This window comes from Vulpes lagopus, chromosome 5 (assembly GCF_018345385.1).
Source record: "Vulpes lagopus strain Blue_001 chromosome 5, ASM1834538v1, whole genome shotgun sequence".
NCBI lineage: Eukaryota > Metazoa > Chordata > Mammalia > Carnivora > Canidae > Vulpes > Vulpes lagopus.
The window spans coordinates 15,918,996-15,946,778 of NC_054828.1; the positions used below are offsets into that span (position 1 = coordinate 15,918,996).

Sequence of the window (27,783 nt, forward strand, 5' to 3'; positions counted from 1 at the left end):
GTCAGAAATAATTTTGTATGTTAGTCAAAACTATTTAGTGATTGCCTAATGTTTTTATTCTTTATCAGTAGAAATTAAAAGGTAACAGTAAGAATATACCAAACACCTATTATACTGTATTAAACTATCAGACAGCCACACCCCTTGACAGATCCTCCGAAGAGCTGTTCCGTGCATTTTGCCCCTCATGACTTGGCAGAAGTTAGAAAACAACACAGGACACATACCTGGCAAAGGTGATTCAGTGATGTCTGCCGTCTCAGAATTTGGGAAAACCTTCTTGACACTGCAAGAAGGAAGAGTTAGTCAGAAATATTTGCGTGCTGTATGGTCCTACCTTGGATTTTCCAGGGGCAGATTTCAAAAAGTAGCTTATTTGCCTAAATTTGTCTCTCTGTCCAACCCCATTTTATGCACCCACTGGTGAAAACCTGCTTTTGATTCTTTGTTCTCCCATGTACACAACTATTTCCTAAAATGGCGATATTTGGGGTACATATTTCAAAGTCACCCGCATGCCATGCTGGCAGGTGTGAGAAATTGTGGCGTCAATCAACCGTGAGTAAAAGCAATTATTTACTTGTCTTTCATTTCGCTAATTGCAAGCTCAATCACTTCTCTCCATAAATAATTGCTGGAATCAAGTGGAAGCTTTGAAGAAGGCCCTTTAAAAGTAGTATATCTAATAGGGAAACTTGATTGAGCCTCAGCGGTGTGTGGTGTGAGGGGTTGCTTTTAGGATGGAACCCTGGGCTGTACTTTGAATGTGGCTTTGCATTAATAATCTTCCATTTTTATCAAATGATCTCCATGACCTATTTGTGTGTTTTGCTGATCCTGTTTACTATAGTGATATAACGGGCTGATGGTTTCAAGTGGGGTGATCTTAAATCTGCAGATTTCAAGACAAAGCAGACAAGCCAGGAGCCAGCCGCAGGTCTCCATTCTCGCAGAGTTGTCTGGAGTGGTGTGTGTTTCCACTCCTTGCACGTTCTCCAAGTGCCCCCAAGCTTCCCTGGGAAGAGGGGTTCCTGCAGCCACCGACAGGTGGAAGGTCCAACAGACCTCCTTGTTGCCAACTTTCAACAGGTTTGTTTTGTCAGCATAATTAAAACTGGTGCGGGGCATTCTTCTCATTAATTTCTGAACTGGTCAAGAAACAGAAATTTCTCTGGGATTATTCTAATTTGTACTCAGAGCCAGCTTGGTTTGAAAAATAGGGCGTGGGGTGGAGGAATGGGGAGGGGTGGGGGGCACAGATGAACTTCTAATTTTCCAGACCGATCAATCGTTAATCCTTCTCCTTAATTACTTTTTCTTTAACTTTGTGATGTGGAATTTAGTGCTCATGAAAAGAAAAGAACTGAGAGCCGTGAAATAAAGCGGGCTTTATCAGTAGGTGCTGGGCGCTGCAGGCGGCCTCGGCCTCAGAGCGCGTCTGAAAGGGCTCCCTGTGCCTGCCCAGAGAGGGTAATTTGATCCTCTTCATTTTCCCTGCCGGCACTTATTCTGGGCAAGAATGGCAAGCTGTAGTCAAATGCTGCTTTAAGAAACATATATCTTAAAACTTCGTTTTGCTTAAAATCATTTCACCTTTGTGTAATAGCATGTGTGTCTTCCCATGAGTCCAGAAACACCGAGACAGAGAAATATGACCAGTTTTCTCAGGCAAAACTAATGGTGGAGAATGGCTAGTGATGCTCAGCAGAAAATGAAAAAATCACAGTCCTAATCCTCGTAGGAGAAATATTAATTTGGCTTTCTCATTAGGCAGAGAATTGAATATGTGAAGCCCTGAAGCTGTTTTCTGGCTCCTGTTACCACCTGTTTGGGGGTAGGGGCTTCAGGGAAATATCAGCGTTTTGGGGTCTGACAGACTTGAGTGCTACTCCTGACCCCTTCTTACCAGCTGTGTGGCTGTGTGGCTTTGGGGAAGTCTCTTGGCCACTGGAAGCCTCATCTGCAGGACAAGGATACTGCTTGTATCCTTGTATACTATGTCACAGAGGTGGCGTGAGGATTAAATGGGATGAGATGGCAGTGACAAGCAGAAATTTTGGTGTCAACAGACAGACCTGGGAGCAATTCCTGCCTCTGCTACTAACTACCCTTCTATGATGGGATGAGCACTGGGTGTTATACTATATGTTGGCAAATTAAATTTAAATAACAAAAAAAAGAATTATGGAAAAACTTTATGTTCAAATATGCCCATTACAATAAAGAAAAATCTAAAACAAAACAAAACCCCTCTAAGCCTCTTTCATTTTCCGTAAAAGAAGTGTGCCACCTGTAACAAACCTTTTGTGAGGACTGAGGAAGATAATGCATGGAAAGCCCTAGGCTTAATACCTGAAGACTTGCAAGCCATAAATGCTAGCTATTATTATTATTTTATGAACAACCTGTGTAAAACTGTTTGGCACTAGAATGTGCCCACCCCACCTCCCCCCAGCTCCCAAACTCAGTACTTACATTCAAACTTAATGTTTCGCAAATTTTCTGGGAGGTCGTGGAGAGCCACTTTTAGCCACTCATCCAGCTGCTTGGCAAATTTTCGGATCACCTGAGTTAAGCTGGAAAGAGAAGTGATCCATTTTAAGTGCGTTGTGTGTTGCCCAGTCCTCCCAGTAGGCCCCGATGGGGTTCGGCTGTCCCTGAATTGTGTTTTTGGGCGGCCGGGCTCTGAGCAAAATGCCTTCCATCAACCAAGCCCGTGTGACAGGTGCGCCATCGTGCTGCCCCCCCTTGCCCGAGCGCCGGTCCCCCAGCCTGGCTTCCCCGCTGCAGGCTGGTGGCAGGAACTGGGAGGCAACAGCGGATCTCTACACCGACGAACAGCTCTGACCTTGAACCCATGTCCAACTTGGAGAGCCGAGGCCCGTCTGGGGGCAGCCTGCAGAATGAGAGGAGAACCTGCAGGCCTGCAAGCCTCACTTTTGGGCTCTGTGGGCACCAGGGGCCGTGGCCTCGGTGGGCAGGCCACCCCAGGGACCTCGGCCCCGCCCCCCCCCCCTCCGCAGTGTCCCATGGACTGTCCTGCCAGACCCTGTGCACCGACCCCCCCAACACCCCTGGGCAGGCCCCCTGGGTTCCTCGCTCCTTCGCTCCTCACGTTGCCGACCTTCTCCAAGACCCACCTCCTCCAGCAGCGGGCACCATCCCCACTTCTCAAAAGACACGGCCGCAAAGGAAGAACTTTCCAGCATTCTGCAATGGCACAGCTCTCTTTCCCCGCTACCTTGACAGAATCAAGGGCCAACCCCACGTACCCCCCTCCTGCCTCCTCAGGAACCCCTCCGTCATCGATCACTGACCACCCCTTCTCCCGGATACCCCACAGCTTCCTCTCCCCAAGCATGTCTCCCCTTAGAGATAATTTCCTCACTCCCTCTCTTCAGGGTACTGCCCTCTCTCTCCCACTTCACAGATACCCTTCTTCAGAGTTGTCTAGACTCTCTCTTTTCCTTTACCTCCTCCTTTCTTTTCCTTTACTCACTCCTCCCCTCACTCTAGTCCTTCAACCTAAGCAGCTACCACCAGGCAGCAAGCTGCATCCAGACATGAACCCAATGGACTCATTTTGGTTCCCATCTCGCTTTACATCTTGGCACTATTTGGCTCTGTTGGCTCCTCCTCCTTCTGGAAACATTTGCTTCTCTTGGTGGTTGTGACCTCTCTGTCTTGCAGCTACTACTTCTCAGGCACAAAGCTCAGTCCCTCTGCCTGAGTCCCTCTAGCTCTTCCACATCTAGTCCTGGGCCCTCACTCGTCACACTTTGTCATTCCCTGGATGGCTTCTCTGTGACCCCAGCTTCAATCACCATCTACACTTGCTCTTATACCTCTAGAGCGGAGGTCTCCAGAATTCTACACTAACCACATACAGGTCCCTTCCATTTAGTGTCCCAAAGGCACATCAACCTCAACACGTCCAAAGGGAACTCATCACTTCTCCATCAGTCCTGGGTCTTTTCTTATGTTCATTTATATTTCACTATGAACTCTACTTTCCCTAAAGTTTTTGTTTTTAATGTTTTTATTATTATAAAAATTTCAAATATATCCCAAGATAGAATGGTATAATAAACCTCCAAGTATCTATGGCTGAGCTCCAATAGCTAGCAACATTTCCCCAGTTCAGTGTATCATATGCCATTATCTTTTCTGGAATGCTATAAGCAAATTCATGAAGTATCATTTCAGAAACTTAATGTGCATTTTCTAACATGTACTTAAATATATATGTATGTATGTGTACACACACATTTACTTAAATATGTATGTATGTATATGTACACACACATTTACTTAAATATGTATGTATGTATGTGTACATACACACATTTAAAGCCACCATGCCATTAGTATACCTAAGAGAATGAATAGCAATTCCATAATATTATCTAAAGCCCAGTTTGTACTCAAATTTCTCTGTTTCTCTCAGAGCTATATTTTGGTTTCTTTGAATCAGGATCCAAACAAGATTTACACATTGTGTGAAACATTGCCTTGTTTTATTTCTTTTTTTAATTAAAAAATTTTTTAAAAATTTATTTATTTATTTATTCATGAGACACACACAGAGAGAGGCAGAGACACAGGCAGAAGGAGAGGTAGGCTCCCCCTGGGGAGCCCAATGTGGGACTCCATCCCAGGGCCAAAGGTAGACTCTCAACCACTGAGCCACCCAGGCGTCCCATGGCTTATTCTATTCCTTAAGACTTCTTCACAGTTCTCTTTCATGCCACTGGTTTGTTGGCCACCTCATGTTATCTGTTCCCTGGAATATCCCACACTCGGATTCAGTTGATGTCTTCCTTCTAGTGCCATTTAACCTGTTCATCTATCCTGTGTGCTTCTTATAAACTGACAGATCTAAAGACTAAATCAAATTAAGTTACATTTTTTTTTAAGGCAAGAAAACTTTGTAGGTGGCCCCTGTGCTGCCCACTGTACCACACCATGAGACTTATAATGGCTGGTTGTTCCTCTTTTACTGTATCTGGTTTTGACACTTGAATAGTCTCCCTTCCTATTAGCAAGTACTGTGGATTTTATCTCCAAGTTACTTCTCAACCTCATCCAGTCTTACCCTTTTCTCCCTACTTCCAGTTGTCATCATCTCTCACCTGGGCCACTACAGCTTCTACAACATTGCAGCCTCTACAATGGTAGGTATACAAGCCCACCTGCTCTGCTCACCTTCTCACCTCTACCTACCTCATCTTACACATTGTGAGAGGGATTTCTCCCAAACACTTGCAATTCTGACCTGGTTCACCTTCTGATTAAAACCCCCCAATGCTTTCACGTTATTCTTAGGATAGAGACCAAAATCCTGATTGTGACCAAGGCTCACACTCCAGCCTTGCTTTCCTCTCCAGCCTCACTTCACAGTCTCTGTCTTCATCCACAATTTAGTCTCTCTAGTTCTGCCCAATTCTTTCCCACATCAGGGCCTTCAACCTTAGCGTCCTTCTATCCAAGAGCATCCCATTCTTCTTTACCTACTGGATTCCTCCCTCATCGATCTGATCTCAGAGCAGGTGTCATGGCCATTGGAAAACCTTCTCTGAAGCCCCCCTCATCTAGGTCAGAGCCCCTGATTATTATTCTTTAAGTGCCAAGTTGTGATAATTGGTAACTATACACTAGCTTACGTGATTATCTGATTCACATCCATCTTTCCCACTAGACTCTATGCTCCAGTGTGGAGCACAGGGACTATGTTTATTTTGCTTATCACTGTGTGTCAGCACCCAGCATAGTGCCTGACACCAAGTAGGCATGTGAGGAAAGTTTGTTAAATGAAATTAATGAATGAATGGCTCCCAATCCCCAGCTGGATGGACCCTACCCACACTGTCCCCCCTTTATCTTTCTGACTTCAGCACCTCCCACTCCCTCTCCCCACCCTCACAGCCTACTCAATTTCCACAGTACCAGCTTCTTTTCTGTTTCTTCAGGTCCTTGACAACCTCCCCAGGGCCTTTGCATCTGCTGTTCCCTCAGCCTATAAAGCTCCTGCCCCAGATTGCAGACTGTTTGCTTCTTTCCTTAACAACTTCACAGGGTGGTTCAAGTGCTGACCATGGGATTTGAAACTGCCAGTCTCCCCACACTCCCAGCTCTACCAACTATCTCAACACTCTTGAGCCTGCCATATGTTTTAAAAAGATCAGTCTGGTTCCTGGGATGAAAATAGAGTATAGAAGGGCAAGGACAGAACAAGAAGATCTGTTTGGAGAATTTTACAATAGTCCATGCAAGAAGGCAGCCTAGATGAGGGTGGTAATAGTGGAAATAATGCAATATGGTCAGATTAAAATATTTTGAAGGCAGAGCCAGCCAGGATGTCCTGGTGAGTAGACGTGGGTGAATGAGAAAACAATGTTGTCAAGGATGTCTTCATGAAAGAAAAGTGGTATATGTACCCCCTGTGCCTAGCAGAGTGCCTGATATACAGGAGGTGCTTAATAAATGTTGAATACCGAGTGAACAAAAAGTACTACGCATGGAATAAAGCCAAAGTACACTCTCAGTGATTAGCACATTGGATCCAACTGTGAAAAGATTTCTCAGAATATTTGGCCAAAATTTAGAGATCAAAATTTGTCTGAGGTCAAAATTTAGAGGGGTGTCTGGAGTGATCATTGATGACTGCTGTACCATCCAGGAGGGTGGGTTGCCATTCCCCACCCATGACACCTTTCCCAGGGGACACTACTTTGCAGCTGGAGTAGAGGAGCTGGCCCTTGTACAGGAGCAGGAAGTAAGCAGCAGGATCAGTGCTGGGCCTTTTCCTTTGTGCAATTGTTTGATTTTATTACAGTGAAGAAAAATGGGAAGCGATTCATTCTGGAAAGGATTCTATTTTGGGACTTGGAATTGGGGCTGCCAGACTCTGAGGAGTAATCTGAACATTGAAGATGCTCTGCTCTGGTGTTGAATGAGCAAGTGAGGAGCTGGCCTCCTGATCACCAAGCCTAGAGATGCTTCCTGGCCCTCTCCACCTCCTCACAGCATCAGAGGATGCTGACTATCACCTCCTTCCTAACACACTCTCCTCTGATGGTCTGCACCCTGCAGCTTGATCTCCTTCTGTCTCCTTCCATCTCACTCCCCAGGCTGGCATTCCCGGGATCCGTCCTGCACCTCTGGTGTCATACCTTTTTGTCCCTTCTGTGCGGGCAGCTCCCACATCTACAGCTCCACTTTCAGCCCTTCTCCTGCATCTTAATTCCATACTTGTAACTCTCTGAATGACTTCTGGCCATGAGGCCGGCACAACAGCAACAGTGCTAATACCAGCTAATGAGTGCAGTGTGCCAAGTGCTAAACATTTCACACATATTTTCTTATTTAATCCTCACATCTACCCTATGAAGTAGGTACTACTGTTAGTCCCAGCAGAGAGGTGAGAAACCAAGGCTCAGATAAGTTACTTGATTTGTCCGAGGGAATGCAACAAGTAGACAAGCCAAGACCGAAGCTGATGTGTGTCTGGCTCCAAAGCTCTAGTATCCCAGTCTTCTTTTTGCTTCTCTGATATTTCATCTTCCATGCCCATCCACCACCCCTACACACACGCATGCGTGTGCACTTGCACATGCACGTTTCCTTACTTCTGATAAACCAATCATTACTAACAAGCACAATGCCAAGATCACCTGGGAAGTCCCAAGAGGTGAAAAGCTCAAGTTTGAAAATGACCTATCTTTCTTATAAAGAGCAAATGGTTCATGGTTATCTCTGTATTATCACGTTTTCACCAGAATTTCAATATGCTTTACTGAGTTAGAAGGGAAGGGCGGGTCTGAGCTAGTCTGCTATCGAGAACTTCCAGAGTCAAATCTCATTTCTACTCTGGCCAAGCACAGGATTGGGCACACAGAAAGCACTCAAATAAGTTGCAGGGATGAATGAATAAATAAAATTGCAAAAAGTCAGCTGTCTGATGAAGTCTGGTCTTTTGAATAACTTTGTCTTCCTGATTTCATGAGAAAGGCACTGGATTTCTAAGTCAATGATCACACTGGCAATTCGTTGACAATGCAATTTTAAAAAATGGTCTCCTTGGGCAGACTGCAAGCTCAGTGCGGGCAGGGAGCATAGTTATCTTCTTTAATCCCATGCTCCGGGGCTCAGTATAGTGCCCTGCATGCTGTAGATCAATAAACACTGTCGAATGAAGAATGAATAGTCACGTCATGGCTGTTTCAATTATTTGCAGGTGAAAGTGAACTAAAGTTATTTCCGCTCTTAATCTTCAATTTTTACATCCATAAAAACAAGCCAATTACAGAGAAAGAGGCAGGGGTTAGCATTTCATTAGCACCCCACAAGCTGCTTTATAACAAACTACAGATGCCTTGCATGTGTGTAACATTAAGCAGTATGAGAAGAATGTGAAGCTCCCACATAAAGGTATGTATACTTTTGCTGACCCCCCCAGGAGGTACCTTCTTACTATAAAACAAAAGTACACATTTGACCACTATCTCCTCTACCTTAACAATGTGCATGAAAGAATAACTCAAAGATTAAAGGGATCTTTATATATATATATAATATGGTATATATTATATAATCATATAATTATAATTATATTATATAATAATATATAATAAATAAAAATATATACAAATATCTGATTTTAAAATATGCATAGGATCATAAACACACACATATATTTTTATGATCCTATGCATATTTTTTTTCCTATGCATATTTTAAAATCAGATATAGGGGATCCCTGGGTGGCTCAGTGGTTTAGTGCCTGCCTTTGACACAGGGCGTGATCCTGGAGTCCCGGGATCGAGTCCCACATTGGGCTCCCTGCATGCATGGAGCCTGCTTCTCCTCTGACTGTGTCTCTGCCTCTCTGTCTCTCATGAATAAATAAATGAAATCTAAAAGTAAAAAATAAAATCAGATATATATACGCATATAAACATGATTATTAAAATAATGCAGTCTTAATTAGAACCCTAGAAAAACATGAAACTAAACTTTAATCTCAATCCCACTGGGAGGTATCTTTGTTGCCTATCTAGGTACCTATCTTTGTTGTCTACCTAGAACACGGAAAATTAGAAAGAGCAACATTTCCACCAAAGCAAGAGAAAGCCAGATAATCTGCAAAATCCTAACTTTTTTTGAGCCCATCAGACAGCTGAGGTCACAACTACTTAGCCTGGCATCTCCCAAAGAGAGAAGGGCTTGGGAACTGGTTTGTCTATGCCTGAGGGAGGAAAGTGGGACATCTAAGTAAAAAGAATTCAGGGGCCCCCAGGTGGCTCAGTTAAGATCTGCCTTCGGCTCAGGTCCTGATCCTGGGGTCCTGGAATCAAGCCCCATGTTGGGCTCCCTGCTCAGTGTGGGAGTCTGCTTCTTCCTCTCCCTGCTCGTGCTCTCTCTCTCTTTCTTTCTGTATTTCAATTAAATAAAATCTTTAATAAAAAGAAAAGAATTCAGCTCAATTTTTAAAACAAATCGCTAAAGGCAATGTGTATAGCCTGAGAGTATAGAACTCTGGGAGCCACGATGCAAAGAAAGTTTACATCTACTCACAAGATGTTCTCCACAGGCCTCAACAGGTGCTCATGAAGAATCCCAGAGAACAGAGAGTGGAGGAAGCCTATCTCTGAAGTGCCTGCTTGGAGGAGGGAAACATACTATGGGAAAAGCATGAGGTCCTAGCCAGCCCTCTCTCCCCTGTGGAACTAAAGCCTAGGGGAAGGACAGAAACACTGTTGAATACGGGCAAAGAAAGAGACCTGTTGCAGGTGGAGGAAATAAAAAGAGAAAGCTCTCTAACCCTGGTAGAAATCATCATGGGCTCAGACTATTAGAGGTTTATCTCTAGGGTGGGACAGGTTTACTGAGAATGCCCAACTCTGAGAACCTAAAACACAGGGTCTGCTGGAGTCTATGCCAGGACAGCAGGGAACCCCACACACACAAGTCACAAACAGGTGGTCAAATGTTCATACTTCCCTCACAGGGAAGGCCTAACGCTGAGGGTACAGTAGCAACATTGAGAAAAACCCCCTCAAGTCAACTTCCAACCTAAGCATAGGGTACCCTAGAAGAATTTGGATTTGGTGGTCCACTGAAGGTACCCAGCAACAACAAAATCCAAATCCAATCAATGCCTAAATCCACTGACTCAACTCCTTACATTATATAACCATTATGAGCCTAGGAGAAAAGAGGCACGTCTATTTCCAGGAATAAATACTATTTTCTCAGCCTCTATCATTCTAACCATTGTTTGGAAGTCAATAAAAAATTTTAAGACACACAGAAAATTAAGAAAAAGAACCTACTCTGACTAAATGGATAAAAAGACAAGACCCATCTCTATGCTGCTTCCTACAGATTCATGTTAGACCTAAGACACATATAGACTGAAAGTGAAGGGATGCAACATGAGAATGAAAAAAGAAAGGAAATGGGTAGTGATACTTATATCAGACAAAAAAAGCCTTTACAACCAAGACTGTAACAAGAGACAAGGCAGGACATGACATACTAATAAAAGGATCACTTCAATAAGAGGATAAAACAATTGTAAATATCTCTGTATTCAACACAAGAGCACCTAAGTACATACAGCAATTATTAACATAAAAAGAGAAGTTGACAGTAACACATTAATAGTAGGGGACTTTAACATCCCATTTACATCAGTGTGTAGATCATCCAGGCAGAAAATCAATAAGGAAACCATGGCTTTGAATGATACTTTAGACCAGATAGACTTAACAGATATATTCAAAATATTCCATCTAAAAACAGCAGAATGCATATTCTTTTCAAGTTCACCTGGAATATTCCCCAGGACAGATCATCTGTTAGGCAGCAAAACAAGTCTCAATACATTTAATACATTAAATACTATTAAAGTATCTTTTCTTATCACAATGGTATTGAAACTAGAAATCAATTACAAGAAAAAAAAACTGGAAAAACACAAACACATGGAGGCTAAACAAAATGCTACTAAACAACCAAAGGGTCAGTGAAGCAAAGAAGAAATGATGGGCATTAAGGAGGGCGCTTGATGTAATGAGCGCTGGGTGTTACATTCAACTGATGAATCACTAAACTCTACCTCTGAAGCTAATAATACACTATATATTAACAAAATTGAATTTAAATTAAAAGTTTTAAAAACTACAGACAAATGAAACTGAAAATACAATGGTCCAAAATCTTTGGGATACAGCAAAAGCAGTTCTAAGAGGGAAGTTTATAGTGATACAGGCCTCCTTCAAGAAACAAAAAAATATCTCAAATAATCTAACATTATACCTAAAGGAACCAGAAAAAGAAAAAAACAAAGCCCCAAGTTAGTAAAAGGACAGAATAAATATCAGAATGGAAATAAATTAAACATGAACTTAAAAAACAATAGATGAATGAAACCAAGAGCTGGTTCTTTTAAAAAAATTGACAAACCTTTAGTCAGACTCATCAAGAAAAAAGAGGGAGGACTCACTAAAATCAGAAATGAAAGCGAAAAATAACTACCAAAATCACAGGAAAACAATTATGAAAAGCTATTACAGAAAATTATCATCAACAAATTGGATAACCTAGAAGAAATTGACAAATTCCTACAAACATACAATCTTCCCAACTTGCATCAGAAAGAAACAGAAAATTGTCTACATTAACCAAAGAAGAGTTAACACTTATTATTCTCAAACTTTCCCCAAAAAATAGAAGAGAAAGGAAAACTTCCAAATTCATTCTACAAAGCCAGCATTACCCGGATACCAAAACCAAAGACACTTACCAAAAAAGAAAACTACAGGCCAATATCCCTGATTATGAACACAGATGCAAAAATCCTCAACAAAATTTTAGCAAACCACATCCAACAATATATTACAAGGATCATTCCCACAAACTAGTGGGATTTATTGCCAAGATGCAGGCATGGTGCTATATACACAAATCAATCAAAATGATACATCACATTAACAAAATGAAGGCTAAAAACCATAGGATCATCTGAATAGACTTAGAAAAAGCATTTGACAAAATTCAGTATCCATTCATGATAAAAACTCTCAACAAAGCAGGTTTAGAGGAAACATATATCAGCATAATAAAGGCTATATATACATATATATATATAGCCAATCTATAGCTAGTATCATTTTCAATAGTAAAAAACTTAAAGTTTTTCCTCTAAGATCAGGAACAAGACAAGATGTTCAGTCTCACCAACTTTTACTCAATAAAGTACTGGAAGTCCTAGCCATAGCAATTGAGAAAAGAAAGAATTAAAAGGCATACAAATTGGTAAAGTAAAAATAAAACAGTCTCTATTTGCAGATGACATGATACTATACATAGAAAACCCTAAAGAGTCCACCATAAAACTATTAGAACTAATAAATGAATTTAGTGAAGTTATAGGACGCAAAATTAATGAAATCTGTTGTAGTTTTATACAGTAATAATGAAGCAGCAGAAAAAGAAATTAAGAAAATCCCATTTACACATGCACCAAAAAAAGAATAAACTTAACCAAGGAGGTGAAAGCCTTGTACTCTGAAAACTATAAGACACTGATGAAAGAAACAGAACACAAAATAAACAAATATCAATAGAAATACATGCTAATGGATTAGAAGAACTAATATTGTTAAAATGTCCATGCTACCCCAAGCAATCTATAGATTCAATGCAATCTCTATCAAAATACCAACAGTATTTTTCAGAGAACTAGAAGAAATAATCCTAAAATTAGTTTGGAAACACAAAAGACTCAGAAAAGCCAAAGCAATCTTAAGAAGAACAAAGCTGGAGGTACCACAATCCCAGATGTTAAGATATACTACAAAGCTAAAGTAATCAAAACAGCAATGTACTGGAACAAAATAGACATATAAATCACTGGAACGGGATAGAGAGTCGGGAATAAACCCCTGCTTATGTGGTCAATTTGTCTATGACAAAGGAGGTGAGAATATCCAATGGCAAGACAGTCTTTGCAACAAATGGTGTTGGGAAAACAAGACAGTTACATGCAAAAGAATGAAACTGGGCTACTTTCTTACTCCCTACATGCACAAAAAAAACCTCAGAATGGATTAAAGGCCTGAATATGAGATCCAAAGCCATAAAACACCTAAAGAAAACCTAGGTCGTAATCTCTTGGACAATGGTCTTAGTAATACATCTACTGATACGTCTCCTCAGGCAAGGGAAACAAAAGAAAAATAAACTATTGGGACTACATCAAAATAAAAAGTTTTTACACAGTGAAGGAAGGAGCCATCAACAAAAAAAGGCAACATACAGAATGGAAAGAGATATTTGCAAGGGACATATCCAATAACACATTAATTTCCAAAGTATATGAAGAACATACACAGCTCAGCACCAAAAAATAGATAATCCAATTAAAAACACGCAGAGGACCTGAGTAGACATTTTTCAAAGAAGATGTACAGATGGCCAACAGACACAGGAAAAGATGCTCAACATCACCAATCATCAGGGAAGTGCAAATCAAACCACAATGAGATACTACCTTGTATCAGTCACAATGGCTAGTATCAAAAAGGCAAAAAATAAGAAATGTTGGTGAAGATATAGAGCAAAGGGTGCCCTCTGCATGGTTGGTGGGAAGGTAAATTAATACAACCACTGTGGAAAACAGTATGGAAGTTTCTCAGAAAATTACAAATAGAAATACCATACAATTCAGTAATTCCACTGCTGGGTGTTTAGCCACAATGGAAACAGTAATTTGAAAAGATATATGCATGCCTATGTTCACTGCAGCGTATTTCTAATGGTCAAAATATGGAAGCATCCCGGGTGTCCATCAATAAATAAAGAAGATGTGGTACATAGACACAATGGAATTATTACTCAGCCATAAAAAGAATGATATTTAGCCAATTGCAACCAATTGCATGAATCTAGAAAGTATTACGTTAAGTGAAATAAATAAGACAGAAAAAGACAAATACTGATAAGTATGATTTCACTTATTTATGGATTCTAAAAAACAAAACAGAACAAAAAGCCAGAAACAGACCCATAAATACAGAGAACAAACTGGTGGTTGCCAGAGGGGAGGAGGATGGAGACTGTGGGCAAAATAGGTGAAGGGAATTATGATGTACAAACTTCCAGTTATGAAACAAGTAAGCCACAGGGATGAAAAGTACAGCATAGGAAATATAGTCAATATTATAATAATGTTGGATAGTGACAGATGATAACTATACTTACTGTGGTGAGCACTGGAATGTGTAGAATTGCCCAATCACTATGTATGCCTGAAACTAATATTACATTGTATGTCAACTATACTCCAATAATAAAGATTTTAAAAAGAGAAAAAAATCTAATTTCAAGAGATAAAGCAATCAACAGAATCTAACTATCAAAGAATTTAAAATCACCATGGTTAATACATCAAAGGCTCCATGGAAAAGGTAAACAATAAGCATGAACAGATGAGGAATTGCAGCAGAAACAGAAATAATAAAAATGAAATGTTAGAGATGAGAATGAAAAAACATGGCAATAGAGATGAAGAATGCCTCAACAGTCTCATTAGTAAAGCTGACATATACTAGAAAAAAATCAGTGAGCCTGAAGATAGACCAATAAAAATGACCTAAACCAAACCATAAAATGAGTGAAAAAAGTTAAACCGAGCATCCAGGGCAGTTGTGAAACAGTATCAAATGGTGTGACACCCATGTAACTGAAATAACAGAAGGAGAAGAGAATAGAAAATAATTGGAAGAGAGTTTTTCAAAAATAATGAAACATATCAAAGCACAGATCCAAGAAGCTCAGAAAATCTCAAGCAGGATTAAAAAAACAAAACAAAAGAAAACAACTAGACACATCATAGTCAAACAGTTAAAAAAAACAAAGACAGGGAAAATCTTGAAGGCAGCCAAAGGAAAAAAGGCACATTGTATCCAGAGTAGAAAAGACGTCCAAACATGCAAGCCAGAAAAAAAACGGATTAAAATCTTTAAAGTGCTGAAAACAAAACCGAAAACTTGTGAATCCAGAACACCATACCCACTGAAAGTATCTGTCAAAAATGAAAGAGAAATAAAGACTTTTTCCAACCAACAAAAGCTGAAGTAATTCATTAGCACCAGACCTGCAATACTAGGAATGTTTTAGAAGATTCTTCAGGCAGGGGGATATGCTTATATGATATAACACAGGAACTGGGATTTTTACATAAAGAAGTGAGGTTCAGAAATCATTAAACCAAAGGTACCTTTAAAAGATTGTTTCCCATATCTTTAATCGCCCTAAAGGATAATTATCTAAAGCAAAAACAGTAACAATACAAACAGTTTAGAGCATGCAGGAGACCAAAATGTGTGACAGCAAGAGCATAAAAAAATGAGAGGATGAATTGAGGGTAGACTGTTGTGAGGTCCCTCTACTACATGAGAAGCAGTATGATATTATATGATGGTAAGTTGTAAATAATAAAGATCTATAAACCCAGAGGCAACCATTAAAAAGTTTTTAAAAGAAATATAAAGAACAGGGGGATCCCTGGGTGGCGCAGTGGTTTGGCGCCTTCCTTTGGCCCAGGGCGCGATCCTGGAGACCCGGGATCGAATCCCACATCAGGCTCCCGGTGCATGGAGCCTGCTTCTCCCTCTGCCTATGTCTCTGCCTCTCTCTCTCTCTCTCTCTCTGTGACTATCATAAATAAATAAAAATTAAAAAAAAAAGAAATATAAAGAACAGTCCAATTATGAAGATAAAATAGAATGATAAAAAAAATTTAACTTAAAACTAGGCACAAAGGGAGGAGAAAGGGATAAAAACTGAAGGAACTAATAGAATACAACTAGTGGGGCACCCCGGTGGCTCAGTTGTTTGACTGACTCTCAGTTTTGGCTCGTCATGATCTCATGGGTCCTGAGATTGAGCCCCACAAGGGGCTGTTTGCTCAGCAGGGAGTCTGCTTGAAAATTCTCTCCCTTTGTCCCGTCCCTCAATGTGCTTGCATTCTCTCTCTCTCTCTCTCTCTCTCTTTCAATACGTAAATAAATCTTTTTTAAAAACAACTAGTGAGATGGAAAATTTTAATCAACTGTATCATTAATATCATTAACTGCAAAGGTCTAGACACAGCAACTAAAAATGGAAATTGTCAGATTGGATAAAAAAGCAGGGGCTCACTCTATTGGCTACATGAGCTCCACTTTAAATATGAAGACATAGGGTAATGGTGGAAAATGATATGCCATGCAAACACTGAATGATAAGGGGCTGGCAATGTGAGGAAGCGGTGCATGAGAAAAAAACTTAAAGTGATGAAACTATATTTCTTTTTCTTTTCTTTCTTTCTTTTTTTTTTTTTTTAAAGACTTATTTATTTATTTATTTATTTATGATAGACATAGAGAGAGAGGCAGAGACACAGGAGGAGTGAGAAGCAGGCTCCATGCCGGGAGCTCGACGCAGGATTCGATCCCGGGACTCCAGGATCGTGCCCTGGGCCAAAGGCAGGCGCCAAACCGCTGAGCCACCCAGGGATCCCCTGAAACTATATTTCAATTGTACCATTGACCCTTGAACAACATGGGTGTGAACTGTGCGAGCACACTTATCAGGAATTGTTTTTCAATAAGTACTGTACTGTAAATTTATTTTCTCTTCCTTATGATTTTCTTAACATCATTTTCTTTTCTTTGGCTTACTCTGTTATAAGAATACAGTATACAATATGTGTAACAGGGATCCCTGGGTGGCGCAGCGGTTTGGCGCCTGCCTTTGGCCCAGGGCGCAATCCTGGAGACCCGGGATCAAATCCCACGTCAGGCTCCTGGTGCATGGAGCCAGCTTCTCCCTCTGCTTGTGTCTCTGTCTCTCTGTGTGTGTGTGACTATCATAAATAAATAAAAATTTTAAAAAATTATTAAAAAAAACAATATGTGTAACACAAAATATGTGTTAATTGCCTGTTTATGTTATTGGTAAGGCTCCTGGTCAACAATAGACTATCAGTACTTGAATTGGGGGGAGCTGAAGGTTATACACAAATTTTCAACTGCACACGGGTTTGGCACCCCTAATCCCGGTGTTTGTTGGTGAATGTTAATATATATAAAGTATACTTCAATAAACCTGAATTTTTAAAATAAAATTAAATAAAAAGCTATAGACATATACATAATAACATAAAATGAAATCATAGAACTAAGAACAAAAGTATCTGTTGTGTCAATAAATGTAATTGGGCTAGACTTATCTAGTAAGACAAAAAAATCAGATTGAGCTATGAAATTTTAAATGGTTCTGCATATAAGTAAGTTATAAAAAGATGGGCAAATGTATTCAGACAGATCAAAACAAAAAGAACATAGAGGTCATGATCTTAATATCAGACAACCTAAATTCTGGGCCAAAAAAATCTAAACTTGACTTTATAATGCTAAGTATACCAAAAAAATAATGCTAAGAGTACAATTTACAATGAAGATGTTGCAATTCATAATGAAAGTATTACAATGAAGAAAAAGCAGCTAGAAATATCAAAGCATCATATAATATAGCATCAACATTCAAAAATAAAAATTAAGGGAGATACAAGATGAAATATGTTCACACTAGTAATAAGTCTTAAACTTATTTACCTATCTTGATCCATACAGTCTAAGTGGACAGCACAAAGACAACAGAAGAATTAAATAACAATAATGTTGACCCAAATGCATATCTGCCAAAGTCTGTACTTTGAAGACAGAGAGTGTTCCTTCCTTCCAAGTGTCACAAAACTGATCGTATATTAGACAACAAATTAAATCTAAGTAAGATCCCAAAAGAAGAAATAATAGTTCAGAAAATAGTCATTAATCACAAAGCAATAAAAGCTAAAATGAATAACGTAGCCAGAACAATTTCTAACAATTGGAACTTTTTAAGTACTCTTTAGAAATTTTTAGGACAAAGAGGAACTCCAAACCAAAGTTGCAAAATATCTAGAAAATAACAATGTTAAATATTACATATCAAAACCTATGAGATACAGCTAAAATAGTGTTCAAAGAAAAACCCAAGCCTGAAATATCTATGTTATTAAACAAGAATGAAAGAAAGTAAGTAAATCAAGCATGTATTTTTTTGGTCAATTGTTTTTGGTCACTGATAAAAACAACAAGCTATGTAGTGGGCAATCAATAAAGTATTTGTTGAATAAATGAAGAACAGTAAACTTAGGAAAGTAAAAGAAATGAATTAAATAAAAGAAATCAATGTATTAGGAAAAAGAATGAGTAATAGCACCAATAAATATATCCAAGAGCATGTTTCTTGAAAAAAAATAAAACAAAACAGGTAACTTGATCACAAAGAAGCAGAAGAAAGCATAACTACACAAACTAAAATGTATTAAAGCAGAAATAATCAGACACAGAGGAAACTCAATGAGTCTACAAATCTACTTTGTTCAACCCTAGGGAAATAAATGGAAAGATCTAGAAGTGGATATTTTCCAGGAAGATATAATTTACCAAAACTTGTCTCAGAGAAGACAAAAATCTAAACTAATTAATTACTATAGAAGAAAAAAAAAGAAAAAATTTCATAGATTTATTCCCATGAAACACTACACCCAAATGCCTTCAGGGAATTAATTCTATGTAGTATTCAAGAGCAAATAATTTCACTGCTATTTAAAGTGCGCCAGAGTTTAGGTTAAAAATAGGGGTGGAAGAAGCTTTCAGATTTTTTTATGAAGCAAGAATAACATTGATACCAACAACTAATGAAGATGAAACATCAAAAGAAAAGTGCAGACCAATTTCACTTTATGACTTTGATTCATAAACTCTAAATAAAACATTGGAAAAATAAAATCCTGTACCACATTAAAGAAGATATACTATGAGCAAGTGAGGTTTATTCTAGGAATGCAAGAATGGTTCAATATTAGGAGATGGATGATATAATAATTTCCATAGATGATGAAAACTATTGGACAATATTCAACAACATCCTTCATAAAACATTTAATGAATTAAAGACATTCCTTAATATGATAAAATACATCAATCTTAATCCAAAAGCCAGCACAATGTTTAATGGAGAAAGACTAGACGCATTTTCATTAAAGTCAAGAATTTCAATATGTTCTTGAGGCATAAGCCAAAGTAATTAAATAAGAGAAATAAATAAGAGGTATAAAAATTAGAAAAACAACAGTAAAATTATCTGTATTTGTAGATAATAGGATTCTAAACATGGAAAATCTAAGAGAACCTGAAAAAAGAAATACAACAAGATAAGCTTGGCATAGCCAGCTCCAAATACAACACACAGATATCAATAGCATTCATGTACACAAACCACCATCCATCAAGCGCTGTGGAGGAAAAGACTGCATTCACAATATCAACAAAAAGATAAATATCTAAGAATAAATTTTTTGAATGTATAAGATTTATATGAAAAAAAAAAAAGATTTACAGTATTCCTGTAGTCACAAAACTAAAAATCAGAATAGCTGTCAAGGCAAACCATGTTGTTTGTTAGGAATTCTCAAAATCATAAATATATAATTTTCCCTAAATGTAATGTAATCCCAGTAAGAATACATGTGTGTTATATATGTTTATGTACTGAAATAGACAAACTGATGACAAGATAGTGCATATGGAAAAATAAGTGATAATAATAGGACAATTATTTAAAAAGGGAAGTAAGTATGAGGAGCTAGTCTTACTAAATATGAAATATGTTTAAAAGCATAAAACTCAAAATAGTGACCCTGGAACATGAATGTACAGAAATATCAATGGCATAGGATAGCAAGTCCAGAAACAGCCCCAAATACATATAAAAATTATTCTATAAAAACAGAGGCATCTCAACTCTGTGAAGAAAGGATGGAATAATTAACATATGGTGTTGGGAGAACAGGATAGATGCTGAGGAGAAAACAAAGTCGCACTTTACATCTTACACCAGGATGAGTTCCAAATTGACCAAAACTCAAAAGCACAAAATTAAACCATAAAGTTAGTATGATAAACCATGGGGAAATTTACTTAATCGTTGGAGTGGGGAGGACTTTTAAAACTATGATACTGAATCCAGAAGCATAAAAGCAACAACTGATAAATTCAACTACATACATATATTTCTGTATGGCAAAGACAAAAGAATAACAACAAAATGAGAAAGTATTTGTGACTCTCAACACTGATAAATAGTATACCAAATAAATAAAGAACTCCTAAAAATCAATGAGAAAAGCATCAGTCACTAAATAGAAAAATAGTCAAAGGATAAGAACTGAGAGTTCACAGGAAAGAAAATGGAAGTTACTCCTAAAGAAACAAAGAGATACTCAATTTCATCCATAATAAGAGAAAATAGGACAGCCCAGGTGGCTCAGTGGTTTAGCGCTGCCTTCAGCCTAGGGTATGATCCTGGAGACCCACATCCGGCTCTCTGCATGGAGCCTGCTTCTCCCTCTGCCTGTATCTCTGCCTCTCTCTCTCTGTGTCTCTCATGAATAAATAAAATCTTTTTTTTTAATTTATTTTATTTTATTTTATTTTTTTATTAATTTTTATTGGTGTTCAATTTACCAACATACAGAAAAACACCCAGTGCTCATCCCGTCAAGTGTCCACCTCAGTGCCCGTCACCCATTCCCCTCCAACACCCGCCCTCCTCCCCTTCCACCACCCCTAGTTCGTTTCCCCGAGTTAGGAGTCTTTATGTTCTGTCTCCCTTCCTGATATTTCCCAACATTTCTTTTCCCTTCCTTTATATTCCCTTTCATTTTTTTTTTTTAAAGAGAGAAATACACATCAAAACTTCACTGAGAAAAGTTTAAGTCACATGTCTTTGTTTTTGTTTTTTTTTTTTTTTTGAAGTCACACGTCTTTGAACCAGAAATTCAGCCCGGTAGGAATTTATTCTGCACATACCATTCACGTAGTGGGATAAGTGGTACCCCCTCCACAGTATGTCCCCCTGGAACCTGTAAAGGTGACCTTATTTGCAGATGTGATTAAGGATCTTGAGATGATCTCTTGGATTAACTGAGTGGGCCTTAAATCTGATGACAAGTGTCCTTATAAAACACTAAGAGACAGACAGAGTGGGAGTCAATATGAAGATGGAAGCAGAGACTGGAGGGATGCTTCTGTAAGCCAATGACACCAAGGACTTTGAGCAACCACTAGAGGCTGGGAGAGAGAGGCACAGAGCAGATCTGCCTTCACAGGCTCTGGAAGGAACCAACACCACCAACACCTTGATTTCAGACTCCGGGCCTCCAAAATATGAGAGAATTCATTTCTGTTGTTTTAAGCCACTCAATTTGTGCAACTTTGTTGCTGCAGCCCTGGGAAGCTAATGCACTACCCCAGAGAAAGAATGTATTTACAACATCATTCATCACTGCGTTATTTGTAGTAAAATAAGACTGGAAATATGAAGACAACTGATCACATTCAGCCCAGTGGGAGTAGTATGCGGGCATAAAAAAAGAATAAAATCTCTGTACAGACTGATGTGGAATGTTCTCCAACAGTCCCAACAGGAAACAGAGGCTTATTTACAAGGGGCAAGTAACGAGGGTGTCGACAGGCATGAAGGAGCGCATGAGGGACACTGCTGCTATTGGGGGCTAGGGGCAGCAGCCACTCGTCCACCCCGTGTCCAGAGGGCAAACTTCCAGCCTAAGCACAAAGTACTCCAGAAGAATGTGAATCTGGTGGTACACTGGGAGGCCCTGTGAAGTGCCACGGCCAGTCCCAGGTGACCTCCCAGGGATGCAGACAGAGTCCATCTCCCCACCTCCCTCTCTTCCCTCCCCCTCCTGGTCTCCCCATTGGCTGACGCCAGCTGGAAGCCACAGGGGAAGGGAAGCCTGTGAAGTGCTCCATTTGGTCCAGCCTCAGGGCAGCAGGGAGGGGCAACATGGGACACAGAAGCCCCAATAAAAGCTCCAAGATTGTTTTTTAAGCAAGGTGCAGAACAACTTAATATAGTATATCACTGTATCAGTGACAAAAAGAATATGATATATGCACTGGGAATATGTGCACAGCAGATCTGGATGAACCCTGTCCCTGCCCGCCACCCCAGTCAAGAAAATGTCTATATTTGATGCTCTACAGAGAGGTCTGGGGGTCTGGCAAATAGGAGTTGTGGGGGGGAGGCTTTTCACCATATACCGCATTACACCTTTCAAATCTTGAACCGTACAAATGGCTCAAAATGTTAAAAGTTTTATTTGTATTAAAAATTGTAAATAAAATTGAATTCTTAAAAGCTTACCGTCTATGATCTTTATAAGGGAGACCCCCAGACAGTGCATGATTATGTTCAGAGAGGCAGGAACAATTAGTGCTATGGACTAGTCACAAGAAGAGGCACACCCACCTGTCAGGTAACGCCTGCAGCACCGTGGGCATCAGCACCCCCGAGATAGCTTTGTAGAGGATGGAGTCACACACGCCGACGATGTTCACCACCGTGGAGGAGCCCAGCACAGGCAGCATGTGGGGCGGCATTCCTTGCCAAAAGTGCAGAAGGAAACTTTGAACCTGTATCAACCCACAGAAAGGAGAAGCATGAGGTTACATAGGCCCTCCCCACCCCACAAAGCCTGGGACTCCACCAGGCTGCAGTGGGGTCATCTGTTTCCCCTGCTGTGGCAGAGGAGGCCCTGTCCCAATCTTCCCCCTGCTCGTCTGGGTGCCAGGCCCATTGCTGCAGAACCACCTGGCCTGGCGCCCTGGGGTCTACTCTGCCCTGGGAGAGAGGACTAGCCCATTAACCCACCGGCCCCTTCATGCTCACCTGTGGTCTGGGAAAAGTTTAAGGAAGGGAAGGTGGGATATTCCTCTTAACAAATTCAGAGCGTTAGTGCTGACTATTCTTTGGGCCTGTGGTAGCACCTGGGTGTCCTCGAAAAGAAGGGACTGACTGATGTGTGAGTTATTGGTAAAAGGAATGTGTCTGGACAGGAGGAAAGTAGGTGGCACAGACAAGTCTACTGATTCAAATTTGTGCACCAAAATAGAATAAAATGCAAGGGCCTCTTCTACCCAAATACCTCCATTTCTCCAAGAGCCCTGACCGGGTATTGCCACTATGGGATGCTGGATAGTGGTATGTGGGTGGTAAATGACGTGGGTACTCCCACCCCAACCACTAGTACAGAACAGAAATACACAAGGCACTCAAGAATGCTTATTGATGTAATAGCAGGAACTCTAGCTGTGCTGTTGAGGAGCAAGCGGCAGAGTGAATGTCTAAGGCAGAGAACTTTTCAGGAGCCTATATATCTCCATCTTTTAGTGTGTGAGCTGGAGGTCAGAGAGAGAGCAGGTTAAGGACGTGAGGTGCAGGACAAGATAAGGTAAGTGAAGGGAAACGGTAACGATGGTTAACTGATGTATATAATACCACTAAAAATACCTTCAATTAAAAAAAAACACCTAGATTAAGAGGGCACATGATGGCATGAGCACTGGGTGTTATATGCAACTCATGAATTCCTGAAAACTAAAAAAAAAAAAAAACACCTAGAGCTTAGCTAACACCGAGGAGTGGTTCATTTTGGAGACAGGGAACAAATGACTGAATTCTTGTGAATTCTCATAGGCTCAACTTGATTCCTGGACTATGTATCCTTCTTTCCCCCTCCCAGATGAGTACTCTCAAACCCCCACATGTAGCATTACCCACATTTCTGGCTTCCTAAATCAACCTTGATCCAATGCAAAAGATAATACCCTTCATCTAAGACTTTGGAGGTGGTATTACGATGGGGATTAGCTTTATTTATCGAGCGACACTATATGCCAGGTACTTTGCATGGTCCTCTCAGTTAGTATTTGCAATGTTACTACAGCTGAGAATCCTGGCTCCCATTCTGCAGAGACATTAACTTATTTGTCCAAATCCAGACAGCAAGTTAGGGAATGGATGAGACGGAGCCCTTGTCTGCCGTCGTTCTCCCAGTCAGTTTTGTGGCGAGTTTGTTCTCACAATAACAGGCCTTCTACCCTAATTCCTGGCACCCACAGCTATCCCTGGACTGCTGCCGGCCTTCCTGCTTTCTACCTCTGCAGTGCTGACTTGTGGTGTCCATCAGGCTCCTCTCAGGAGTGGGGTCTTGCTTTCCTCAGGCCAGGCTACCTCCAACTCCAGGCTGGAGACCTGAGCTCAGCCTCCTGTGGACAGATTTCCCTGACATCCACGGCCTGGACCAGATAGGAAGTTTGGGGGATAAGGAATGGGGAGAAAGCATGCCCTCTGACTTCCTAGGTGGCATTTGACCAAAACCATGATCAAAGTGGTAAATGAAGTTCACGTTTGTAAACTCATACTCAAGTCACAGTGCCATGTCTCCCACAACAGTGAAAATACTGCACAGTATTCAGCAGGATCAAAAGTCAAAACAGAAAGTGCAGATGAATGAAGACTGTCTTCCAGAGTTCCAGCCCTGGCCCTGCTACCAGCCAGCGGTGTAACATCTCTAAGTTTAGAGACATATAAGCTTCCTCACCTGTGAAATGGCAATAAAAGTAGCCTTTACTGACTGCATAGGTTTTGGCAAAGATTCCTAAGAAGTACCTATTTTAGTGCTTGGCACCAATAAAGGTTAATGGTGATGGTGATTATTACATCATGGAGACACTGCCACTATCAGCCCCAAGAAATCCATGGGCTGCCCTAAGCATTTGTGACATGTTGTCCAAGTCTCCGAGTGTCGCTCAGCCAGCATCCCCACAGTGGCTCTGCTCACTTGTCAAGGCTCTTGGTCTGTCCCAGGGTCACCTGGTGGCTGACTGCTCTTTCAGCCTGAGCCTGGAGATGGCCAGGCCTCTTGGGATAAGGTGCTTTCTTTCTAGAGGACCCTCCACTGTTCCTGATCCTGTTCCTGTCCCTGGGCATCAGCCTCAGGCTGGGTCCTGGACCTCCCTGCCTCCCCTTCCAACACTGCATAAGAACCTCTGCCCCATTGATTTCCTACCCATTTGGAAGATTCTGAATTCACTCGTCTTTCTTGGCTCTCCTTGCATGCAGCCCTACTGCCTTTTTCTATGTGATCAGTCAATTTCTAACAGAAATTCTGGAAAAGATCAGCGGCTGTGTAGGTTTAAACGAATCTGGGGAAAACCAGTCTTTGGCAGGCATCTGTTTTAAGCCTGATCAGCTTGCATGGGGAGCCCTTATCAGTCCTCAGTCTCCTGAGCAGTCTTTGGAGAGGGTGGTGTTGGCCAGTTTGATCTCCTTTTCTACTTGCAACACTTCAGGCAAGGGAAGGAAAAGGAAGGAAGGAAGAATAGTGGAAAGCTCCAGAGCTGAGACTGGGAAGTTGGGTGTGAAATGGACAGAGGTGTTACAGCAGGAGGTGGAGTTGGTGGGACCTCCCCATGGGCTGGATGCAGGGTGAGGGAAAGAGAAGCAGCAACATTTGAGGCTTGAGCAATTGGGTGGGTGGTGATGGCAATCTGAGACGGGGACAGCAAATTCAGGTGGAAAGTCAGAGCTCTGATTTGGTCACGTTAAGTTGCATGCCAAGTCAGCTGAATCTGGAGCTTAGACCTAAATATCTAAATATGAGAGCTATTAACTTTTATAAAATAGAGAAAACATCTACCCAGTATAAGGATCCATTAAAATCACTGAGGCAAAATGCCTGGGAGTGTGGAGGCACCTACCAAATGGAAACTGATGATCAGCCAGGAGGGAGGAGTTTCCTTACTCCTTGTAATCATAAGTGGTGAAATCATCAGAGGTAAAGGATGGAAAAGCATTATTTAAAGTTTCCTAGATTATCTGCCTCAGTCCCCTCAACTCCCAGCCATCTCCCTCTTGGCTCAGTGAAGCATCAGGAGATGACTTCCTTAACAATACCTACGGAGGATTTCCCTTTCTTTTCCGTATATGTATTTACTTCATTCTGAATATACTGGCACCTTGTGGAAGCACATGATAACTTCCAATCAGGGGTACTTAATTGCTATGGCGTTGACAGGATCTCAACAAAACATTAGCCACCATTTATCATGCTCTGATTTCAAAATCAGACACATGAATTCTTATGTAGATAAAATTATCACCTCCACTTTATGGCAAAAGAAATGGAGGCTCAGAGGGGCTCAAGGTCACAGGCCAGTAAGTGGTGGATGTGGACTCAAACACAGGACCATCTGACTGGAAAGCTCCTCATGCAATGTAGCCTGGAGAAGGCTTTGCAGGGAGTCCCCCCCGCAGGCAGATTGGAGCTCTTTGCACTTGCCTGACAACGCTACAAGGCTATGACATTTTTATATCCACCCACCCACCCATCCATCCATGCATTCATCTCCCTAACAAATACTTACTGAGAGCCTAAGAGTATATCTGACCTGGACACAGAAGCAAACAAAACAGACAAGGTCCCTGCCCGCAAGGGCTTATACTGCATTGGTGGGAGACAAACTGCTCCAGCCCAATAAGATAATTTAAGAATGTGATACCAGCATTAGTTATAACCTCGACCCTTAAAGATCTTGAAGACTTGAAGCAACTGCAATGTCAAGGTGTACCAGATGCTCCCACCATCCATTTGCCCATGATTTTTCTCAGCTGTGGGAGAAATCCATGCCCATCAAAGGGAAAGTCTTCCCCTTCATTCTTTTGTGGTTGGGTAGAATGAAACACATCTTCATTAGCCACTTTAAAAACAGCCCCCAAATATCCCTGTCAAAGAAGTGGAAATAATATTGGACTGGGGGTGTCAAGTGACAAAAGATGCAGCCACAACTTTGGCCCTTACCAAATGTGTGACCTTGAACAAGTCTTTTAACTCCCTTGTTGACATAACCTATAAGAGCAAGCATTTCCATGACCTTTTATAGTTTACAAAGGGTTTTTGCTAGGCAATGTCTCATCTTCTTCTGCACTAGATAGTCTGGGATGATATTTTTATCTTTATTTCTAGGATAAACAACAAAGGCTTTCCTGGCAGAGCCTGGGCTCCAAGTCTGGCACTTTCCCCATAGGAGCGCTCAGCCTCCTCAAGGTTTCTGCAGCCATCACTGTATACTCTGCCTCTGAATTTCTGGTGTGCCTTCCTGTTTTTCCCTCTCTAGGCTGTGTCTTACTTCTTGCCCCATTCTTGAGACCTATAGCAGTGCATGGCACTATTAGGTGCCCAATAAGTGTTGGGGTTCATGCATGAAATTAAGTATAATGAGATGATGGAGAGTTTTGAGATGAATAAAGTACATAGGGACATAAGGGGGACTGTCACCAGTTCAGTGGTGAGAACGTGTAGTGGAGAGGGACAGCTGGCCACTAGAGCTCCGAGCTCCTCTTCTGTGGCAGTAAAGTGCTGCCGAGTGAGGGAGCAGATCCCCTTGCATCAAGGTGAGGCCATGAGGCCAGCTTTTGCCAATGGAATGCGGGGGGAAAAAGTGATGTGTTTTATTTCTGGGCTGACAAGGTTAAGAAGCAGGTATGTCTTCCCTATAATCTGTTCCCCCATCTGTTAACTGAACAAAGAGGATACCATGGCTCTAGGGCACGGTATGGCCACATGGGGGAAGGCGCTGGGTCCCTGACCTAACCCAGCAACCAGCCCTCCACGTGAGCATCCATACTGGCTTGTGACATCAGTGAGAAATAAACTTCTAACATATGAAGACTTGGGGTTATTTGTTACTGAAGCCAGTATGGTCGTCATGGAACATGAACCTTTATTTGTTCTCATCTCAGTGATCTTTGGGATACAAG

General features: G+C 40.9%; 1 protein-coding gene across 2 annotated transcripts in view; it reads right to left on the reverse strand.

The window, feature by feature from the left end:
• The window catches only part of RFX4 (regulatory factor X4), a 161,201-nt gene that overhangs the window by 42,974 nt on the left and 90,444 nt on the right, over window positions 1–27,783 (reverse strand). For both annotated transcript variants that reach the window (XM_041756312.1, XM_041756311.1), the window contains exons 8-10: window positions 22,432–22,595; window positions 2,476–2,576; window positions 228–286 (exon numbers count right to left, since the gene is read on the reverse strand). In XM_041756312.1, the coding sequence (XP_041612246.1) occupies window positions 228–286; window positions 2,476–2,576; window positions 22,432–22,595 (324 nt within the window). The remainder of the gene's footprint in view (window positions 1–227; window positions 287–2,475; window positions 2,577–22,431; window positions 22,596–27,783) is intronic.